Source organism: Nuphar pumila, chromosome 9, assembly GCF_984573655.1.
Source record: "Nuphar pumila chromosome 9, dmNupPumi1.hap1.1, whole genome shotgun sequence".
In the NCBI taxonomy this organism is placed as follows: domain Eukaryota; kingdom Viridiplantae; phylum Streptophyta; class Magnoliopsida; order Nymphaeales; family Nymphaeaceae; genus Nuphar; species Nuphar pumila.
Window position 1 is genome coordinate 97,129,611 of NC_143257.1, and position 22,248 is coordinate 97,151,858.

Genomic DNA, 22,248 nt, shown 5'->3' on the forward strand with positions numbered 1-22,248 from the left:
CCCTCAGATGGATCTCTGCTCTGATACCATGTTAGAATACCTGTATTGAGAAAAGAGAGAGAGAGATAGAGATGAAGAAGAGCTAAGAGAGTTGCGGCTGTCATGAATTCTGTTCTTCAGAAATCGTGACCTAAAACGTATATTAATACTTGAATGTACAGTATGGGTCTGGATCCATTGTAATATCCAGACCCGAATCAAAAAATAGCAAAACAAAACGTATATACAGGAGGTAGTTGTGGGTCGGGTTTGGACCCATACACCTAAAACACCTTTTTCAACTATGAGGCTCTCAAATACATCAATGGCCAGCATAAATTAAACGTTCGTAGAGCCAAATGGGTAGAATATCTGCAAGAGTTCACATTCGTTCTGAAACACAAGGCTGAAAAGGATAATGTGGTTGATGATGCTTTAAGCAGAAAAAACATTCTTCTGTCTACCATGAAATTATCCGTTTGGGGTTTTGAGGAATTCACATCATTATATGAGTCGGATAGTTATTTCTCGAAAATTATTAATGAAGTGAATAGTCATCCTCATGACGATTTCTCCTTGGTTGATGGATTTTTATTTAAAGGCAATTTGCTTTGTATCCCAGACTGTTCCCTCAGACAGTGTTTGATTTCTGAGATACATAATGAGGGACATTTTGGTTGAGACAAGACAATGCATTTGGTGTCTTCAACATATTTCTGGCCTCACATGCGAAAGGATGTGAATAGATTCATGGAAAAATGTCACATGTGTCGTATTGCGAAAGGAAATGTCACAAATGCGGGATTATATTTGTCTTTGCCTATTCCTGAGAAACTGTGGCAAGATATAACCATGGATTTCGTTTTAGGGTTACCTAAGATCTCTCATGGTCTTGATTCTATCTTTGTGGTCGTTGATCGATACATAAAAATGACCTGATTTATTCTGTGTAGAAAAATCATGGATGCATCTCATATTGTGGATTTGTTTTTCAAGGAAATTTACAAATTGCATGGCATTCCGAAAACTATCACTTCGGATAAAGACGTTAAATTTGTAGGACATTTTTTGTGACAATTATGGAAGAAGTTAGGAACCAATCTACAGTTTAGCATTGTGCATCATCCTCAGACCGACGGTCAAACTGAAGTTGTTAATCAGTCTTTAGGAAACTTGTTGTGAACTTTAATTAATGATAAACCAAAGTCATGGTCTCAAATAATTGCACAAGCTGAAGTTGTTTTTCTATTGAATGACTAAACACATTTTATGTTATGGATTGACTGTGCTGCTCAAAGTATTTCTCAAATTATTGTGAAAGTTCGTAACTCGTTCTCTATTAAGAAACAAGATAGCATGTTCTGAATTGTCAGGGATGACTCTGAAGAAACGATCGTATCGGCCTCGATACTGGTCGGTTTCTGACGTTCTTTAGCTTCCCGGAAAGCTAAGACAATAATCTACAACTTTGTAGTTGAGGCCACTGTGTGAATCAGCCTACTGTACCCTTGAAAAATACTGAGAAGGTTTCGGACATACAGGATTCAACTGTTCCCTGTCTGTTACAGAACACACCTGGTGGTGTTTCATGTTTTTCAGTTATTTTGAGATTCCCTCCATGAAAAATCGATTTGTTTGATTATGTGGAAAGCTAAAACATAGCTCTAAACCTTTCGTGATCAAAGTTGTGACTAAATCCTCATTTAGGTGTCTCAAAAAAAAATCCCATTTTTTTTTCTGCTACTCTTGAAAGTTATTAATTTAAGGCATGTATTAATCGCTTGATTTCGATTTTAAGCTTTCCAGATTTCATGATATTCCCTACATGATTTATGAATCTGAGACTTGAATTAGATAGTTGACATACTATTAAACCTAGTTTCTATTCTGAGTTTCATCTTATTCGTACGTTTATAATCCTGAAAGTCGTGTTGACGTGAATGCATGCTACTAATCATAGATTATATTTTACATCAAACATCACCTACTGTTTCGAGAGTTCAAAAATTCGTAGAGACTTGTAAAAAAATCAAAAAAATCCAAATTTTAGCTCGTTGAAAAGATCTGGATCTGACCTACGTTTTCTCTGTTGGTGGCTTCTGCAAACTCCACTGTCTGAAGGGTCGAAAACCCCTTCAAACAGACTGCCCGCGGAGTCCGGAAGTCTGTCATAGACTTGTTTGTCCATCCCAGTCCCGAGTCCGTGGAACGGATACCTCTGATCCAAATCCAGTGATTTCGAATTCATTGGAAAGGCGTGTGAGCCGCGCACAACTTCCCTTTGGACCGCCTCTGTCGAAACATAGCGCACAGGTCCAAAACAAATCTATTTCTCCGAGTCCTGTTCGGACTCATCTTCATGAAAAGATTCTGCACGTGTTAAGATCTGTTTGGATCATGGATCGGTGTTCATCGAGTCCACATCAGTTACTTTAGGCCCGACCGATACGGGTAACGATACGATACAACCTTGGTTGAAACAATTAACTATGAAATGTCCATGCAAAGGAAGGTTCATCCGTCACTAGAATTATGCATATGAACCACACTAATGCCAACCACATTAGAAGAGGCTGAAACAAAGAAAACATCCGTCCTTAGAGACCATGATACTGTAATAAAGTAAGCAAAAACAATGTGCACACACACAAATACAAGTCCTCCAAGGTACAATACAAATGCCAAAGGCTAAAAAGCACACAAGTGCGTACAAGGGTTACAAAGAGCCTAAATGACAAGTAAAAATATATTTGTTATTGAGTATGAAAATGCTTAGAAAAGCATAGAAACAAAGAGGGGAGGGTGGGGGGGACCCCTATATATACAAGAGGAGGTAGCCTTGGGGAGCTCCCAAGAGTCGTTGGGAGCTATCTCAACAACTCTATGGTCATTTTGACCATAGTGCCCTTACATAAAATATAAATGACAAAAACAAAGAAACAAAAAATAAATACAGGAAAAAGACTAAACTTTCCCTAGTGAACAGCCCTGTTGAGCAATGCCTATTACATCAATATATATATATATATAGAGAGAGAGAGAGAGATATAGATATATAGATATATATATATATATATATATATATATAAACGTTAATCACTTATAATTAACATACCATGCTGTGTCAATCCAACTGCAAGCAATCTTGAAGAGACTGAAACAAAGAAAACATTCATCATAATATAAATGTCTGCTTTAGACAATGATAATCAATTCTAATTAACATACCATGTTGTGTGGTTCCAATTGCAAGATTGCTTGAACCTATCCAATATATACTCAATTTTTCACCAAGATATCTTCTAGGTGCTTCGGAATCTGAATGTTCATAATTCGTCAATGGAGAAGATGATAGACCGAATTCATCAGAGAAATCATTGTTACTAGCTGAAGTTTTGAATGACTTCAGCTTTATTTGAACAGCATGCTCTCGCCTTTGTGCATGATAGACTCTATTCTTTTCAACAATATCTGACACTTTTTTATTGCACAAAGCAGGCCCAGAACTTATAAGGTCAAAAGCATTCTTCCAGAATAGACTTGGCGTAAGACCCTTTGCCCAGCTTTCTTCATCATCTCCTGCTCCTGATATATAATGCCAACTGAACTCAGATGCAGTTCTTTGCTGACTGTGGTTATTTGAACTAGAAGCAGAAACTAGGATGATAGGAGTGAAATCCCACGAATCATGGTCTGGTACTTCATTTAACCATATAATAGTCTTCTGTGAAATCCACAGTGGCCGTAAAGGTTTTCTCAAGGACAATGCAAGAGATGTAAGATCCGCACCAGTGGCTTCCAACTGTGTGGTCCATTCATCCAGGTATTTCTCAATGGTTGCTTTCTCAGTTTCAGAAACCCATAAAGGAAGATGCAAAGAACAATCCCACTCTTGTGAGACTGTTCTGATATCAGAGGTTCTCACTGAACATGATTTCAATTCCTACAAGCAAGATGGTAGGTATCAATTACTGTGCAGATGATAAAAAAACATCTTGAGCTAGATAAAAGAGAATCGCAAGTAAAATGCTTGGTTTACAACTTTTTTGGCTATACATACCTGTTCATGTTTTGGACCATCCTTGGAGAGTGACAAGACAGTTTTGTTAATTGCCCTATTCATGACACATGCCCATATAGGTATTGTCTTTGACATGCTATCAGGGAACCTCTTCCCCTTGCGGGTAGAATCTATAATGATGCATCCACCCTTCTCCCCTGCAGTCATCCATAGCCATTTTACCTACACAATAATACTAATTCTAGAATGTACATACTTGACGAATACAAGAAAACTAAAGAAAGATGAAATAATCTATTTGAAGGGAAAATTGTTGGTCACACAATCAGAGACCAAAATTAAGATACAACAAATGGCCAATCATAGTATAACAGTATATGGCACAAAAAACAGGCTAACCAGGTGTTTTCTAAATAAATTGAAAAATTAACAAAAAGGGAATAAAGCAATAAGTGAACGGAGACAAGCTATGGATAGTTAACTTAGAGCTCTTAAGAAACCTAAGACATGGGAATTTCAAAATCTTCCTAAGGGTAAAAAAACTATAGGGTGTAGGTAGGTTTTCAAAGTCAAGATCAAGAGTGATGGATCTCTTGAAAGATACAAAGCACACTTAGTTGACAAAGGATATAGTTAAGAATATGGAATAGACTATGATGAGACATTTGCCCCCGTTACACGTATGGTTACCGTTAGATGTCTCAATATCATTGCTTCAATTAAAAAATGAAACATTTATCAAATGGATGTCAAAAATATTTTTCTGAATGGTGACCTTAACGAAAAAGTATATATGGATGTTCCTTCAGGTATGGAGATTCCTAAAGATAAAGTGTTTCACCTACGAAAAGCTCTTTATGGCTTGAAACAAGCTCCCAACGCCTGGTATGATCGATTTACCAACATAATGGTAGAAAATGATTTTGTCTCTTGCTACACTGACACTGCTTTATTTGTCAAGAACTCTTAAACAGGTATTGTAATTTTATTATTATATGTTGATGATATGTTGATTACAGGAAATGATGCAGTAGGAATCAAGAGTATTAAGTCTACTCTAACTGAAAAATTTGAAATGTCAGACTTAGGTTTTCTGACATATTTTTTTAGCATTGAAGTTGTCTATTCTTACAGAGGTTAGTTTTTATCCCAAACTAAGCTTGCCTGTGAAGTCAAGTCATTGACAGGTCAGGTATTTCAGATGACAAAACTTGTGAAACTCCTGAAGTAGTGAGAACAAAGATGAAGATTGATGATGGGATTCCTTTAGAAAATCCTACTCCTTACAGGCAACTGGATGGTTCATTGATGTATCTTAGCATCACCAAACCAGATATCTCTCATGCAGTGCATATTACAAGCCAATTTCAACATGCACCTACATCAGTTCATATGAGTGTTGTTCTTCGAATTATCATATATGTGAAAGGGTCCATAAATAAGGGAATATTTTTATCTTCCTCTTTTGAGTTAAATTTAATTGCCTATATTGACTCTGATTGGGGAGATGACCCAAATAACCGTCACTGCACTACTGGTTTTTGTATTTTTTTAGGTGAATCTTTGGTTTCATAGAGATGTAAGAAACAACAGAAGGTATCTCTATCTTCTATGGAGGCTGAGTATCGAGCCATAGCAACTACAACCATGAAAATTGTTTGGATTCGGCAATTATTAAAAGATATGGGAGTTCGTGTTCAAGGGTCCACCAAGCTATATTGTGACAACAAAAGTGCAATATATATTGTAAAGAATCACATTTTTCATGAGTGCACGAAGTATATCGAGATGGACTACCACTATATTAGAGAAGAATATCTAAACAATGTCATTGATCTACCTTATGTGACATCAGAATACCAACTGACGGACTTAACTAAGGCGCTTTGTCCTCCTAGATTCAATTTTCTTCTCAGCAAACTTTTGGCCATCACAAAGTAAGTTTGAGGGGGGATGTTAAAATGCATTCCAATATATATATAATATTTGAAATACCCTTTAAGGGTAAAACTGTCATCTTTACATTCTATGCATATTCCCCTTGGAATATGATTGTATTTTTCTTTATTTATTTATTTCTATTCTTTCTTTTCTTTTCTTTTTTCTTTTTTCTTTTTTCTTTTTTCTTTTTTCTTTTTTCTTTTTTCTTTTTTCTTTTTTCTTTTTTCTTTTCTTTTTTTCTTTTTTATTTTTTATTTTTCCTTTTTCTAGCCTTGGGGGGCCCAAATCTCCAATATATGTGTTGAGAATAGGTGGTTTTAAGTTAAGTCTTTTTATATTAGAGGCTATTTGAAATTTTGTTTTCATAATGGGCTTAGATGTAATTATTCTTTTTTAGCCTCTCTCTATTTAATATAGAGAGAAGCCCTAACAAAAAGAGTTAACGTGTTTTATTCTGTGCAGTCGTCTCTCTCTCTCTCTCTCTCTCTCTCTCTTTACCTAGGGTTCGGTGCTTCTTTCTACATGGTATCAGAGCCATCGATCGTGGGAACGTGATCAAACTATCATGGGAGCGTGAACGAAAAGCTTTTGCTAATAAGGTCAGCTGGTTAGTTTTTTGTGTAAGATCTGATGACAGATCTGGAGATCTGTCATCAGATCTAAGGAAGCAGGATGCGTGCTGCTGGTCTGGTAGCTCCTCAACTTTTTTTTTCGTGATTCCCTGTTGCCGAGTTTTATCCCTGCCGTGATTTCCTGCCCTGATTTCCTGTTGTGATGTCGTGATTCCCTGTTGTGATTCCTTGTCGTGATTCGTGCCGAGTTTTATCTCTGCCGTGATTTCCTGCACTGTTTTGTTGTCGAGTTTTTTTATTGTCGTGATATCCTAATGTTTTGGGCCACTCTCCTTGTTGTGGTTTTTGGTATCTTCTGTTTTCGTGACTTCCTGTTATTTGGGAGAAACAGAAATTGCACTGGTTGTGCTGTTGCTCTTGACTGAGATATGACTGACTATTGGTGTTGCATTAGCTGGTTTGCTGGGAGTTGTGAGAGCACAGGGCAAGCCACTAAGTGACTTCGTGAAGCAAAAGATTGTTGTTGTGGGAGCAGCCTCTGTTATGATTCAGTTTTTGCGTATGCAGATTTATGTTGGTCGTGATTCCCTGTTGTGCTGAAAAAAATAATTTTAAAAAACTAGTATTCATGTGTGTGGGCTGATGTCCACTACTGTCATGGAAATTGCAGGCTTGATTCCCTGTTGTGCTGGGAAAATATTCTTCTTGTGGCCTGTTGTTCCCTACTGTCGTGGTTTTTTTTTTTTGTGAACAGCTGCTGGTTGTCGTATCGGTTGATGTGTGAGTATAACACACGCTATTTCCTGTGTTGATTGAAGTTTGTCCAGATTTTTATCTTTGCTGAAACAGAAATATATCTTCAGTATTGCTGAAAATTCGAAATGTGATTCCAAATTGGAACATATTAGAGAATATAAAGCATTTGCCAATCCTTTTTCGTACGGCTCTTCTGTAAGGTTGAATGAAACCAACTATGTCAGGTGGTCCAGAACGTTTATGATGTCGGTATCTGGACATCATCGAAAACATATTTTGTTGGAAGATGAACCCACTGAAAAAATGAGAAAATATGTTACTTGGGATGAAGATAATGAATAGTGTCGAACCCCATATTGCAGATGGAATGATCTACTATAATACAGCCAAACTGATGTGGGACAATCTTCGTGATACATACTCACAAGAAACGAATGTGAGTCGTATCCTGCAAGTCGAACAGGAGATATATAATTTGCAGCAGGGAGATCAGACCTTAGCCCAATACTATGCCTCTGTCAAAGTTGTGTTTGAAAGACTTAATGCTCACAGGCCTCTTTGTTGCTCGAAGCAGAAGGATCATCAAGAACAAACCATGATTGCTCGCTTTCTTACAGGTCTCTCTTCAGAATTTTCTGTTGCAAAAGTTCAAATGTTGACTGGATCAGATGTTCCTACTCTTGCTAATGCATACAATCGTCTGAGTAGACTTGCGATCTCTCTTCCACAATCTCAGCCTGTGACTCAGTCATCTGCTCTTATTGTCTCATCTGGTTATTGGCGTGGAAATATTCAGAATATCAGAGGACGAGGTCGTGGACGTGGTATGGAAGGCAGAGGAAAGCTTCAATGTACATTCTGTGGAAAATCTGGACATTTAGAAGATCGTTGCTGGGATAAGCATGGTCGGCCAACCTCTTCTTCATCAAAGTCATATGCTCCTAAAGCAAATGTTACTATTATCGAGGCAACAAGTGTACAGGATAATATCTCTGCAAGTGACAGTAGTATCACCCTCAGTCGTGCTGAATATGATGAGTTGATAGCTCTTCGTCCTTTGAGTTTCACCCCTCCTGTAGCTGGTGTTGCCTATTCAACTGGAAATCATCTTCATCCGACTGACAGTAAGTGGATTATTGACTCTGGTGCATTTGTGTGGAAATTCACTTGTTTTTTCATATATAAAGGATATTAATGCTCATCGAGGAGTCTCATTAGCCGATGGGAGTTCCTCCCCGGTTGTTGGTCAGAGAAATATTTCTATATCCAACTCATTACAGTTGCAAAATGTTCTTCATGCTCCAAACTTTCCTCAAAGTTTACTCTATGTTAGTTGCCTTATAAGAGAACAAAATTGTAGAGTAATATTTGATCCGATGGGTTGTCATTTTCAAGATTTGCTGACGGGGAAGAAGATTGGTGGAGGCTATGAAGAAAATGGAGTTTACTACCTACATCATCCAATGGGTAATGTTCATGCTGCAGTGGAACACTCTTTCAGTCTTGTTCAGTGGCATTGTCGTCTTGGTCATCCTTCATTGTCAAAGCTTTGTTCGGTCTTTCCTCAAATTCCTTTCACCACATCATTTCAGTGTGAAGCATGCCAGTTGGGAAAGCATCATCGAAGTTCGTTCCCTTCGAGTCAGAGTCAGTCTAGTAATAAAGTATTTGAACTTCTTCATGCAGATGTATGGGGTCCTAGTTCCTACTAGGACTCAGTGTCGTTACTATCTTGTTATTGTTGATGATTTCTCTAAGTTGTCATGAGTGTTTTTAATAAAGAAACGATCTGAAGTTTCAAGTATTATCAAATCCTTAATTCTTGAAATAAAAACTCAGTTTGAATCTATTGTCAAGATTGTTCGCACTGATAATGCTCTTGAGTTTAAATCAAAAGCTCTGTTACAATTTTACCAAGATCATGGCATTCAACCTCAAACTTCTTGTGCCTATTCATCTCAACAAAATGGGGTGACTGAACGAAAACATTGGCACCTGCTTGATGTTGCCCGGACCATTATGATTCAATCTAATGTTCTTGCGTTATACTGGGGTGATGCGATTACCACTGCTTGTTATCTGATCAACTGCATGCCTTCATCTTCCATGGGTGATCAAATTCCATTACATATCCTGAAACCTAATGCCCCACTCTTCTCTTTCTCGCCAAAAATATTTGGATGTGTTTATTTTGTACACAAACATGGCCCTGACCGTGATAAATTAGTTGCTCAAGCTACAAAATGCATATTTATAGGTTATCCCAAAAATCAAAAGGGATATCGATGTTATGATCCTATTTCTCGCCGAGAGTATGTTAGTGCGGATGTATCTTTCTTGGAATCCACTCCATATTACTCCAGTATCGGTTCCCCGCTGCAGATTGATCCAGCTGAGTCTTTTCCATTACCTATACCTCCTTTTCCTTTGAAATTTGTGCCCTCATTACCGAACCAAACTTCATCCCCTTCCAGATTTAATAATCCTCCATTGGTATATGTGCGTAGAGCTCCACCTCCGCAAGAGCCTTCATCTTCTTCTTCTCCTGAAGTAAGTTTTACTGACAATAGTGATCTTCATGATGATGATAACAGGCCTATTGCTCTACGAAAGGGGACACGACAATGTACCTTATATCACATATCTCATTTTGTCTCCGACGCTAGAATTGGAAATCAGATGAAGTCTTTTATTTCAGCCTTATCTGCTGAAACTATTCCTCTGAACTATCAACAGACAGAGCTTGATAATCGCTGGAAGCTGGCTATGCAAGAAGAAATGGATGCTTTAGTATCTCAGCATACATGGGATCTAGTTGATTCCCCAGCAGATGCTGACATTGTTGGATGTAAATGGGTATATACAATAAAGTACAAATCTGATGGTTATATTGAAAGGTACAAGGCCAGATTAGTAGCGAAAGGGTATACTCAGACATATGGTATTGAGTTCTTTGAAACTTTTTCTCTTGTTGCATGGATGGGTACCATTCGTCTTGTTCTCTCAGTAGTTGTTCAGCATGGTTGGAGCTTGTGTCAGTTAGATGTGAAAAATGCCTTTTTATATGGGGATCTATCTGAGACCGTTTACATGCACCAACCTCCTGGTTTCGAGGTTGAGGGGGAGTGTTAGAAGGTGTGTAGATTGAAAAAGGCGATTTATGGCTTGAAGCAGAGTCCTCGCGCATGGTTTCAAAAGTTTTTGAAGTGATGTCATGCTTTGGCTTTAATAGGTCAGCAGCAGATCAAACACTATTTATAAAGAAAACTAGCTCTGGCATAGTTGTTATGGTGGTATACGTGGATGACATCATTCTTACAGGAGATGATGTGAAAGCTATTGAAGCCACAAAGGCTCATCTTCAAAAACACTTTGTTACAAAAGACCTTGGTTCACTTAGGTATTTTCTGGGTATAGAAGTTGCCAGGAGCCGTGAAGGGATGGTTTTGTCTCAACGGAAGTATGTTCTTGACTTATTAAAGGAAACGGGAATGTTGGGAGCTAAACCAGCAAATATTCCCATGGACCATAAAGTTCAGTTGGTTGAAGAAGGGTCAAAACCAGTTGATAGCAAGAGCTATCGCTCCCTAGTAGGGAAGCTACTGTATGTAACTGTGACCAGGCCGAATATTGCTTTAGCAATAAGCAAAGTTAGCCGGTTTATGGACAAACCAACTGAGGTACACTGTAATGCAGCTATTATGATTCTCAAATATATAAAATCTTCTCCTGGAAAGGGGTTATTGTTCAAGAAAAGTGGAACTCTGGAGATAGTGGCCTATTCTGATGCTGACTATGCAGGATTTGTAGTGGATAGAAAATCTACCACAAGATTCTGTGTGTTTCTGGGAGACAACTTGATTTCTTGGAGAAGTAAGAAACAAAATGTGGTTTCTAGGTCAATTGCAGAATCAGAATATCGGGCTATGGCCCAAATAGCTGTTGAATTGATGTGGGTTCGTACTGTTCTTAATGATCTTCAGGTGAAGTTTTCCTCTCCCATGACCATGATGTGCGATAACAAAGCGACAACATATATAGCGAACAATCATGTATTTCATGAGAGAACAAAGCACATTGAGGTTGATTGCCACTATGTAAGAGATATGGTTCAAGCTGGTCATATCACTACCAAATATCTAAAGTCTGAAGACCAAGTTGCAGATACGTTTACAAAACCTCTTGCTAGACCAAATTTCTCAAAATGTTGTGACAAGCTGAGCATGATTGATATCTATGCTCCAGCTTGAGGGGGAGTGTTGAGAATAGGTGGTTTTAAGTTAAGTCTTTTTATATTAGAGGCTATTTGAAATTTTGTTTTCATAATGGGCTTAGATGTAATTATTCCTTTTTAGCCTCTCTCTATTTAATATAGAGAGAAGCCCTAACAAAAAGAGTTAACGTGTTTTATTCTGTGTAGCTGTCTCTGAAATGAAATGGGGATCTTCGAAACACGAGCTTTGATTAACAAGAGCAAGTGTCAAGAATGACACTAAAGCATAACCCTTAAAAAGGGTATAACTGGAAACAAAATAAAAATAAAAATGTATTCTTTATTGATATGAAAAACCAATTGCTTAAGAAGCATTGGAGAAAAATACAAGAGGGGCTGCACCCCTTTATATACACAGCTGAAAGAGGACTCAATAGAGCTGTTGGGCACAGTCCAACAGCTCTATTTAGAGCTGTTGGAATGTGTCAGTCCAACAGCTCTATTAAGAGCTGTTGGACTGTGTCAGTCCAACAGCTCTATTGCTAGTCAAGTCTGGACAGGACTTGACTAGCAACAGTCATTCTAGTTCAAACTGAACTAGATGACATAAAGACAAAAAATAAAAATAAAGGAAAAAAAATACAGAAAAGAAAGAAATTAAAAATGTATTTATATATATATATATAATAATATAATATTATTATATATACATATATGTACAGTTTTACATTTTAACAGTCTCTCCCTCTCTCTCTCTCTCTCTTCTCTCTCTCTCTCCCTCTCTCTCTACCTAGGGTTCGGTGCTTCTTTCTACAATATGGAGCCCCTCTAAGGTCTCCTTTTTGGCTTTATAAATAGGTGTCTTCCCCCTTTGTAATTCTGAAGCTTTGAGTCAAAGCTCTCTTACTTCTTCAATAAAGATTCATATTTTTTATGCCTTTGTGCATTTGGGTTCTCTTGAATGTGTTGTGCCTTTGTGCACATTTGTTCCAAGTGTTCTTATTGTGCCTTTGTGCATGTGTTTCTCATTAAGAACTTAGTGTTCTTATGTATGTTGTCTCTTTGAAGACATTTTTACACATTCACCTTTTCATATCCTCTATTCCTGCCCCAAATGAGGCGAGTTCAGACGGATCCCCATTTTTCCTCGGTCCACTGCCATCCCTAGTTATGAGATTGAGAAGGACAAACTTTATGTTTCAAGAAATGTTACTTTTCTTGAAAAAGAAAATGGATTTGATAAAATTGAGTTTAATAAGTATTATGAGTACTATTTCCTATTTGATTTAGTTAATAAGCGCGATAATCTTGATAGTGATATACAAGAGAATGCTAATATTGATATTCATGATGTACATGAGAGTGACAATGATGACACTCATGATGTGAATGAGCATAACAATGATATTCAAGAGGATATAGTTGAACAACACAATCAAATACAAGTCTATACTCGTACCAAAGATGATGCTCCATATGCTTTAGAAAAGTACTCCCAAAATCAAGTCAGAGACCAATCTAGTGTTAGAAGATCCATGAGGATTTCTAAATCACCTAGTGGATTTTTATCCTTTGAACCTAAGTATAGAGCATGTCTTATGACCATCTATTCATACGTAGAACTATGGTTGTATGTATCGTACAATATCATACGATATGGTACGATACATATCGCTACTTTTTTATTTTGCGATACGATATATGCTCGTATCACGATACGAGTGCGTATTGTACCTATATCAGGTGTATCGTATGATACACCTATGTATCGTGTAGTATTGTGTGATACAGTGTGTATGTACAATACAATATCGGCACATTTAGAAAGGGCCGAAAGTTGTCTTTTATATTTTGGGTTTAAAAGGCCTCTTGAGGGTTGAATTCTCTATATGTTTAGAGTCCGTTAAAATGGAACCCTCGCACGCTAAGTTCCGTGAGATCGATTTGGGGGCCGATTCGTGCGCAAGAAAGAGGGCTTTTGGGATTTTATCAAGAGTGCATTTCTACCATTTTTTCACTTAAGGAAGTGGGTTAAGGTACAAAATTTATATTCTTTGCTTCTTATTGTGTTTTGGGGAAAGGTTTGTCTGGTGCTTCTTATTCAATTTTTTAATTGGTTATGTTTTATTTTAGATCCTTCAATGTCGTCTTCAGACTTTTCACATTCATGTCATAGAGATGATCTTGTATGGCAATACTGCAGAAGCATTGATGATGTACCACGACTAGGGTTACCAATGAATTTGAGATGTATGTTTTGTGATGCTATTATTAGAAGTGGACTGCATAGATTTAAGCAACATATTGCATGTTAACATCAAAATGTACATCCATGTGATTCTTTATCTATTTCTACTACTTTTCGTGTTGATGTTATTGCGAAATTAGAAGAAATTCAAAGAAGAATTTTGCAAAATTGCAAAGATGAAGGACTTCCAACCATTGTTCCAAATTTTGAAGATGATGATAATGACCCAATGGTCAAAAAAATTGCCGAAGATAAAAAGATCATCGGGCAGTAGTTGGATGCAACATTAAGAAAATATTGTTCTAATGTTTGGCAAATAAGCTCTAGAAGATAGTTTAGTTTTAGAATCTTTATAGTTTAGAACTTTAGAGATGAAGTTTGGCATATAAGACGTTGGTTAAATGTAATATTTTTAGTTATCTTGACCTCTTAGTAGTTTAGTTATGACTTATGTCATTTTAGTATGACTTGGATGTGAATTTAATATTGTTAGTTAAGGCTTTAATTGTGTTTAAAATTTAAATTATATAGTTGTCTTTTATTTACATTGTCAGTTATTAGTTGCATGGTTTGTTATTAATTTAAATTCTAAATTATGTAGTTGCCTTCATATATGATTTTATGGTTGTATTTTGTGCAATTCAGCATTATTTTATGTGATATGACTTTTTTAGAATTTTTGCTAATTTTTTTAGATTTTTTGAGATTTTTTAAAAAAATTTTATTAAAAAATTACGATATGGTGTCACTTTGGGCCTGACCAACACACGTAACGGTACGATACTTACAACCTTGCATAGAACCATCTTCTTATAATGAGCCTAAGAATCATTAAGAATAGATTAAAGCTATCAATAGTGAACTAGAGGCTCTAAAAAAGGGCAAAAACTTAAGAAATTCAATTACCTATAGGAAAGAAAACCATAAGGTGTAGATGAGTCATCAAAATTAAAACAAAAAGTGATGGAATATTAAAAAGATATAAAGTTAGGCTGATGGGTAAAGGTTATATTCAAGAACATGAAATAAATTATGAGAAAACCTTTGTCTCAATAGCTAGAATGACTATGGTTAGAACTCTCATTGCTATAGCATCTATTAGAAAATAGCCTATCTTTCAAATAGATGTTAAAAATCATTTTCTTAATGATAATCTTAGAAAGTCTATATAGAACCTGTAAAGCCCCAATTTTTGAAACCGGAAATTTTAGAGAATTTTTTTTAAAATCTCTTTGCACAATTTTTAAGAACACAGCGAAAACTCTTTTTTTTTATTCAATTCAAACCTTGGGCGGGTTATAATTACCAACATACACTTGAAAGACTAGAATAATTGAATCAAATCATTAATTAAATTACAATAAATCAAATATGAATCTTTCAAATATCAGAGTTTATAGGACAAAAAAATAATAAAGTAAATAAATTCATTCAGTTTCTCCAACAAGCCTAAAAGAATGTGACCCTCTTGACACCACCCTGAGCCTCCTGTCATCACCCTCTAGCTTATTTGTTACCTGAAATATTAAGATGTAGGAGCGTTAGCCATAACCCCAATAAGAAAACACCTTACACATAAGCATGAAAAGAATATAAATTCATAAAAACATACATCTTTCCCAATGCAACTAGATGATAGTAAGTCATAGCATATAAATTAAGCACAGTTAACGATCACAACAATAATAATTTAACCATGCAAGATTTCATAATAATTCAATTTTACCATGAAGTAACGTACCTGCATAATCATTAGTCATTAATATAATAATCAAAATGATTCATGTATGCTAACATATGCAGAAACTAGAAATTGCATATGACATGTATAGAAATTTATGCCAATATTCAATGAATTATTTAACCACCGGTGAACCTAATATAATACATTGTTTTTCTTTCTTTCTTGAAGGGTACACACTAAAGACCTAATCCTAACTCAGCAATCGGATGGGGGTTTATTATGCTATGTATTTTAATTAACCCATCGATTTAAAGAGTCAGGCCAAACATTCGTTGAAGCGGTCTTTAAACGAGAAAGAAACTTACAGTGGTCCAGGGAATCGATTTATACTCTGCAAAGCCTGACTGTCTACTTAGGATAAATTGACAGCCTCAACCCTCTACACCGACGACTTAGAGCCCAAGAGGTATTAATACACTCAAAACATGTCAATCGGCGAATATACCTTCTACCCTCTCCAAGGTAGGCCACTGGAACAAATGAGCTATTAGGTGTGTTATTTATATTGGGTTCAATTACAACACTGGGTGCACTCAGCACCAGGCTCAACAGCCCCAAGCTCTACTATCGGCAGCTCCACAAACTATGGCCTCACAAGGCAAGAACCCACACCTTCTACGGCCACTGAGGTGTCCTAACATAGCTCATTTAAACCCAACTCAAGGTACATACTCAACTTAAGGAGCACCCAAGAGTATCTCAAGGTACATACTCACATAAAGAATACTCAAGAGTATCTCAAGGTATGTACTCACATTAAGGAGTACCCAAGAGTCCAGTTAGAGTGTGTGTATATGAGCATGTTTATCAAAGCCAAACCAGGTACTACAAGCACCTCACGGGTTTTACCGAACCTGACTCGTATTCGAGCTCCATGTATCCATACTTTACATGACTTATAACATAACACACGCCACATATCACACTCTATGACGCATGAAACTCATTTTAATTTAGCATAAACCATAAATTTCATAGAATAACACTTGCATGATCATGCATACCATTTGGTCTAATTATCATGCTTAATTCTCATGTTTAATATGCAGTCTCATATGTCATCATGCCTATTAATATGCATACATACAGCATATTCATGACAAATTCCACATTAACATATACATAATTAACATCTCATATCACAATCAAGCACATAATTTTATAAACATATTTTCACAAGTCAAGATACTATCTAAAATCAAGAAATGTATAATATCAGAATTTGCATGTTGTTCATGGGTATGGTAGACCATCAAAACAAACCGATATAACTCTATAAAATTCACCGTCATGTCAGAGGATGTAAGATCGCGTACTTTTGGACCTTAGTCAATTTATGAGATTTTCAAAATTTGGCTAAGCCTGGTAGAAAAATCGTTTGGGACTCGATTTTTATACCAATGTCTTTGAGTTTGGGCTTGACCTAGGTTTCGTCGACAAGGTCGAGGTGAGCCAATCAAAACGTAGTAAAGAGTTTTAAATTCGACTTTTAAATTCGAGCGAAATTTGAGATAATTTTGAACGAAATTCAGAATTTTATATGCTTGTCGTATGTCATTAGATGTGTCGAAATTTTGAGCATAACGGTACTTTATTTTCCACGTTTTGAGTTACGGTTGGCCCAAAAATCGTGTTTTTACAAAAAAAAGGAGCAGTTTGGATCTCGAAACTGAATTTGGATCGGATCGGATCCGATGGGTTTGACCCAAATTAATATGGATCTGGACTCTTACCTAGACCCATATTAATCTGGTTTTGGTTCTATCCGAAATCCATTTGGATTTGTGGAGTTAGATTTGGATCTTGGATCTGGATCCAAATCCAAATCCATGTCCAACAAAATTATAACTTTAAATTCAGTTAGGGGCTTTAAATTGAAGTTATTTTCATATAAAAAGTCTTCCTAGTCAATATGACCAATTTTGGAAGCTTTTAAATACTTAAGAATTAATAAATTTAAAAAAAAAAATTTTATTTAATTTATTATTTTTAATTAATTTCGGGATAGAGGTTAAGGAGGATTAGGGTTAAGCCTCTTGCTTGACTAAAAAGAAGGTTAGAGGTTTCCAAAAAGAATGAAAAAGCCAAAAAAAGTCAACATGGAGGAGTTTTGAAAAAGTTGGAAAACTCCCATAGAGAGAGTCCCACATTTGGGAACTCTCTCTAGAGAGTATTTGCTGGAAATAGGAGGGCGGCACTGAAAAGAAGACATTATTCATGTACTGGGTTTGGATCAGATCCAAACCCAATTCAAGTGTATCTAATTTCAGATTTAAGCACATGTTCATTTATTATATTAATGGCATATTGTAAATTACATTGTTGTGTAATGGGTATTCTCGTACCCTAGTAATTGTAACACTATATACTTAATGGAATGTCAATACTGCAACCTCCAGTGAAGGATTCTGCAGCTCTTACGTATCCTCTCCTCTTCCTATGCTTGGTCTTGTGCATGTACCAAGGAACCCACCATTTCTTACATGGTATCAGAGTCATTGATCCTCTCTCCAACGTCTTCATCCAAGATATTTCTTTTCTTATTCTTGAAGTCTATTGATTCTCTCCAGTCAACGTATTTCTGAAATCTGCATCCCTATTTCTGAAATCTACTGATCTTATTCTAAAAATCTGCATCTCCCAACTATTTGCATCTAATCTTTCTCCTTCTCACACTGTTTCACGTGATTTCATTTGGTCACGCACGTGATTTCTTTTGGTCACGCATGAGCAAATCTTTGTGTGATTTCATAAGTTGTTCCTAATCTGATATTTTCTTCAGAACTAAGTAAAATATCATATCTGAGTAAAATATCAGATTCTTTTTCTTTACATTTTAGAATAACGTTACCTCCAAAAATCATATTCATCTCTTTGCATTTCATTGACTGATCTTTACAGATCAGTTTATTGCATAACTCTGGTTTTGTCTTGGGTCTGCTACCCGTAAAAAAAAAACGAGTTCCGAGTTCTGATTTTTTGTTCTGACTTCTTCGGTTCTACTCCAGTATTGTTGCTGACTTCTTTTATTTCTGAGTCTTGCTCAGCCTTCAATCACCTATGGATTCCCTTTCTTCTTCTCAATTTGGCCTCTCTTCCAACTTTCTTAGTCAACTTGTATCTGAAAAACTAAATAACTCCAATTTTCTCATCTGGAAAAGACAAATCATCCCATTTATAAGAAGTCAGGATCTTTCTGGACATCTAGATGGCTCTGTTTCTGTTCCTCCAGAGTTCATATCACAAGATGGCAAGGCTGGAGAGGGTGACGCTTCCATTACTTTTGTCAGAAATCCAAAATATATATCCTGAATGAAGCGAGATCAAGCTTTGGTTGCCTATATCACTTCCACCCTGTCACAGGAGGTGCTTGTGGCAATTCCAGATGATTATTCTGCAATGCAATTATGGCATTGATTGGTTCAGACATATTCTTAAGTTTCTCAGGCTAGAGTATTATTTTTGAAGAAAGAGTTTCAAATGCTGAGGAAGGACTCCATGACCATCATGGAATACTTGAACAAAATGAAGACCATTACAGATCAGTTGGCCATCATGGGATGCGCAGTTAGTGACAGAGATATGGTGCAGCAAACTTTGAGCGGGCTAGGGTCGAATTATCATATGATGGTTACTTCTTTATTGTGTTTGCCAGATTTACCTACATTTGAAGACCTTCGTGCCAAACTTTTACAATATGAGATGACCTTGAAGAGATTTTCTGAAGATACTCATGATCAAGTTGGGGCACACGATGTCCTTGCCACAGGAGTTGCCTATGAACGAGGACGTGGTAGGTATGATTTTCGAGAAAGAGGGAAACAAGAAAGAAATGAACAAGGAAGTCGTAGAATATTACCTACACCCAATATTCCTCCTAACGGACAGAGGCAAAGATCTATACCCACCTATTTTTTATGCAATAAAAGGGGACATATCAAAGCTAATTGCTGGTTTAATCCTCAAAATAGAGGCAAACAACCAGAGACAAGAAAGGGGTCAGATAAATTGAAGAACAATAGTGAAGTCAAGGAGTTGTTACTATCTGCTCTAGCTGAATTGAATTTAAAACAAAATGATCAGGGCACTTGGTATGTCGATTTTGGTGCAGCCACTCATGTCACTGGTGATGCTGGTAAGCTCCTAACTCATGTTCCTTATGCTGGTAGAAATAGTATAGTCACTGGAGATGGGTCTCACCATCATACTTCTCACATTGGAAACTCTGTCATTCCTATGTTTACTTCTCTTGCTCTTTCAAATGTCATTTATGCTCCGAATATCAAGAAAAATATTGTTTCTGTCTCTAAGCTTGTAGATGACATCAATGCTCTAGTTGAGTTTACTCCCTTTTCTGTTTGTGTCAAGGACCTTCACACGAGGGAAACGTTCGCTGAAGGATTGCCAAGGGAATATGTATGTGTTCCAAGAGAATCCTTCCACCTTGAAGCTCACATCATCATCTTCTTCAGCCCTTCCTAAGAATGTTTTGTCTTTCTGAGTGTAATAAGTCGAATCTTTGGCATGGTCGTCTGGGTCAATGTAATAGTCGTTTCATTCAAAAGCTTGTTTCAAGCAGTCTTCTTCCCAAGTCAAGTCTAAGTTTAAATGTCAATGATAAAAAATGTTCAAGTTGTCTGCAATGTAAGAGTCATGTTCTTCCATTTCATTCTATTAATAAAAGAGCTTCAAGACCATTTGAAATCATTTGTTCGGATGTTTGGGGTCCGGTTCCCTCTATGTCTGCCGTCAGATATTATCTTATTTTTGTTGATAGCTATTCTCGGTATACATGGATTTTCTTTATGAAATGTAAATCTGAAACATTCAAGTTATTTCAGAACTTTCATTTCTTTGTTCAAAATCAATTTTCTGATAATATTCTTTGTTTTCAATGTGATGGAGGGGGTGAATTCTCCTCAAATGACTTTATTAATTTTCTCCAGACAAATGGAATACGTAGACAAGTGTCTTGCCCTCATACACCTCAACAAAATGGGATTGTTGAACGCAAGCATCACCATATTGTCGAGAGTGCAATGAGCATAATGCATGATAGTAACCTTCCAATTACCTTATGGGCAGAGGCTTTTCATTCAACTGTTCATATCATAAACAAATCACCCTACTTTTCTCTACATGGTGTTCATCCAAATTATCATGATTTGCGAATATTCGGGTGTGTATGTTATGTTCATGTTGACAGTTCAATGCGACACAAGTTTCAAGATAAGGCCTTAAAGTGCAGATTTGTGGGGTATGTTGATGATTATAAAGGGTACAGATGTTATGATCCCGTGAGCAAGCGTATCAAAGTATCCAGGAATGTTGTATTTGATGAATTGAATTTTGACCACAATGTTAACACTCTTCCTGAAATTGAAGTTTATCACCCCTGGTTACACTCTGATCTCTTTTCTAGTGTTAATGATGTTTGTCCTTCAGAATGTAATCAAAGAGATGAGGGAAACATGTCTGATGCTCTCCAAAGGACTCAGGAAAGTGTCCTCTCAGATCTATCCTTGCCTCCCAGAAGGTATAAAGGTATTGTTTACTCTCGACATGAGAAGGGGACCATCTCCAATTCTGATCAGGAGATGAATTCTTCTACCTCTGTTCCCAGAAGATCCACTCGACCCCGACATCCTATTGACAGATGGGTAAGTTATGAGAACTTCACTATAGATTTCCAACTCTTCTTAACCTCTTTAGGTAAGGAAGATCAGCCCACAACATTTTATCAAGCAGCAAATTCTAAGCGATGGATTGAAGCTATGAATGAAGAAATAGAGGCTCTTCATGAATGTGTCACTTGGGAGATTGTTCCCAGACCACATGATCAAAATGTGGTTGGATCCAAGTGGGTGTATAAAATAAAATATAAGCTGGATGGTACTATTGAACGATATAAGGCTAGACTGGTTGCCAAGGGATTCACGCAGAAGCAAGGACAAGACTATGACGAGACCTTCAGTCCTGATGCGGAAATGGGCACTATTCGAATTATATTATCATTGGCTATTGAGCACCAGTGAATTATCAATCAGCTGGACGTAAAAAATGCATTCCTACATGGAACTCTGAAGGAGGAAGTGTACATGGAGCAACCCACGGGGTATGAAGAAGGGAACTCCAAAGAATATGTGTGTAGATTAAATAGAGCTATATATGGTTTAAAGCAAGTCTCCCGATCTTGGTTTGATAGTTTTTCTCTTGAAATAGAGAAATATGGTTTTAGTGGGTCTCTTCTTGATCATTCTCTTTTCATATTCAAATGTAAAGACACAGTTACCTTGCTATTGATATATGTTGATGACATAATCATTACAGGTAACTCTAATGAACATATTGAGCAGGTCAAAGAACTCCTGAATCACAGGTTTAAGATGAAGGACCTTGGTCAACTGCGATATTTCCTTGGAGTAGAAGTTGACAGAACTGTTGAAGGCATGACACTTACTCAACATAAGTACACTATTGATGTTCTCAGCAAGGCAGGTATGAAAGATTGCAAGCCTCTAAGCACGCTCGGTGTACTTCATCAGAAACTCAGTTCCCAAAATGGAGATTTGTATGAGAATCCTACAGAATATCGCAGCATAGTAGGGATGCTTCAATATCTCACCTTTACTCGTCCTGATATTGTCTATTCAGTTAATCAGGTATCTCAGTTCATGCATGAACCGCGCATTGGGCATATGGAAGTTGTTAAACGCATTCTTCGATATTTGAAGGGAACTATTGGGGATGGTCTTGTGTACAAGAAGAGTATGA

At 36.8% G+C, this 22,248-nt stretch overlaps 1 protein-coding gene across 2 annotated transcripts in view; it reads right to left on the minus strand.

The window, feature by feature from the left end:
* Positions 1-22,248, minus strand: part of LOC149828734 (initiator tRNA phosphoribosyl transferase family protein) — a 90,969-nt gene that overhangs the window by 25,999 nt on the left and 42,722 nt on the right. Inside the window, exons 2-4 of one of the 2 annotated variants that reach the window (XM_090017701.1) lie at positions 4,040-4,197; positions 3,208-3,922; positions 3,095-3,133 (exon numbers count right to left, since the gene is read on the minus strand). In XM_090017701.1, coding sequence (XP_089873827.1) covers positions 3,095-3,133; positions 3,208-3,922; positions 4,040-4,197 — 912 coding nt within the window. The remainder of the gene's footprint in view (positions 1-3,094; positions 3,134-3,207; positions 3,923-4,039; positions 4,198-22,248) is intronic. The other variant, XM_090017702.1, reaches the window with a different exon arrangement.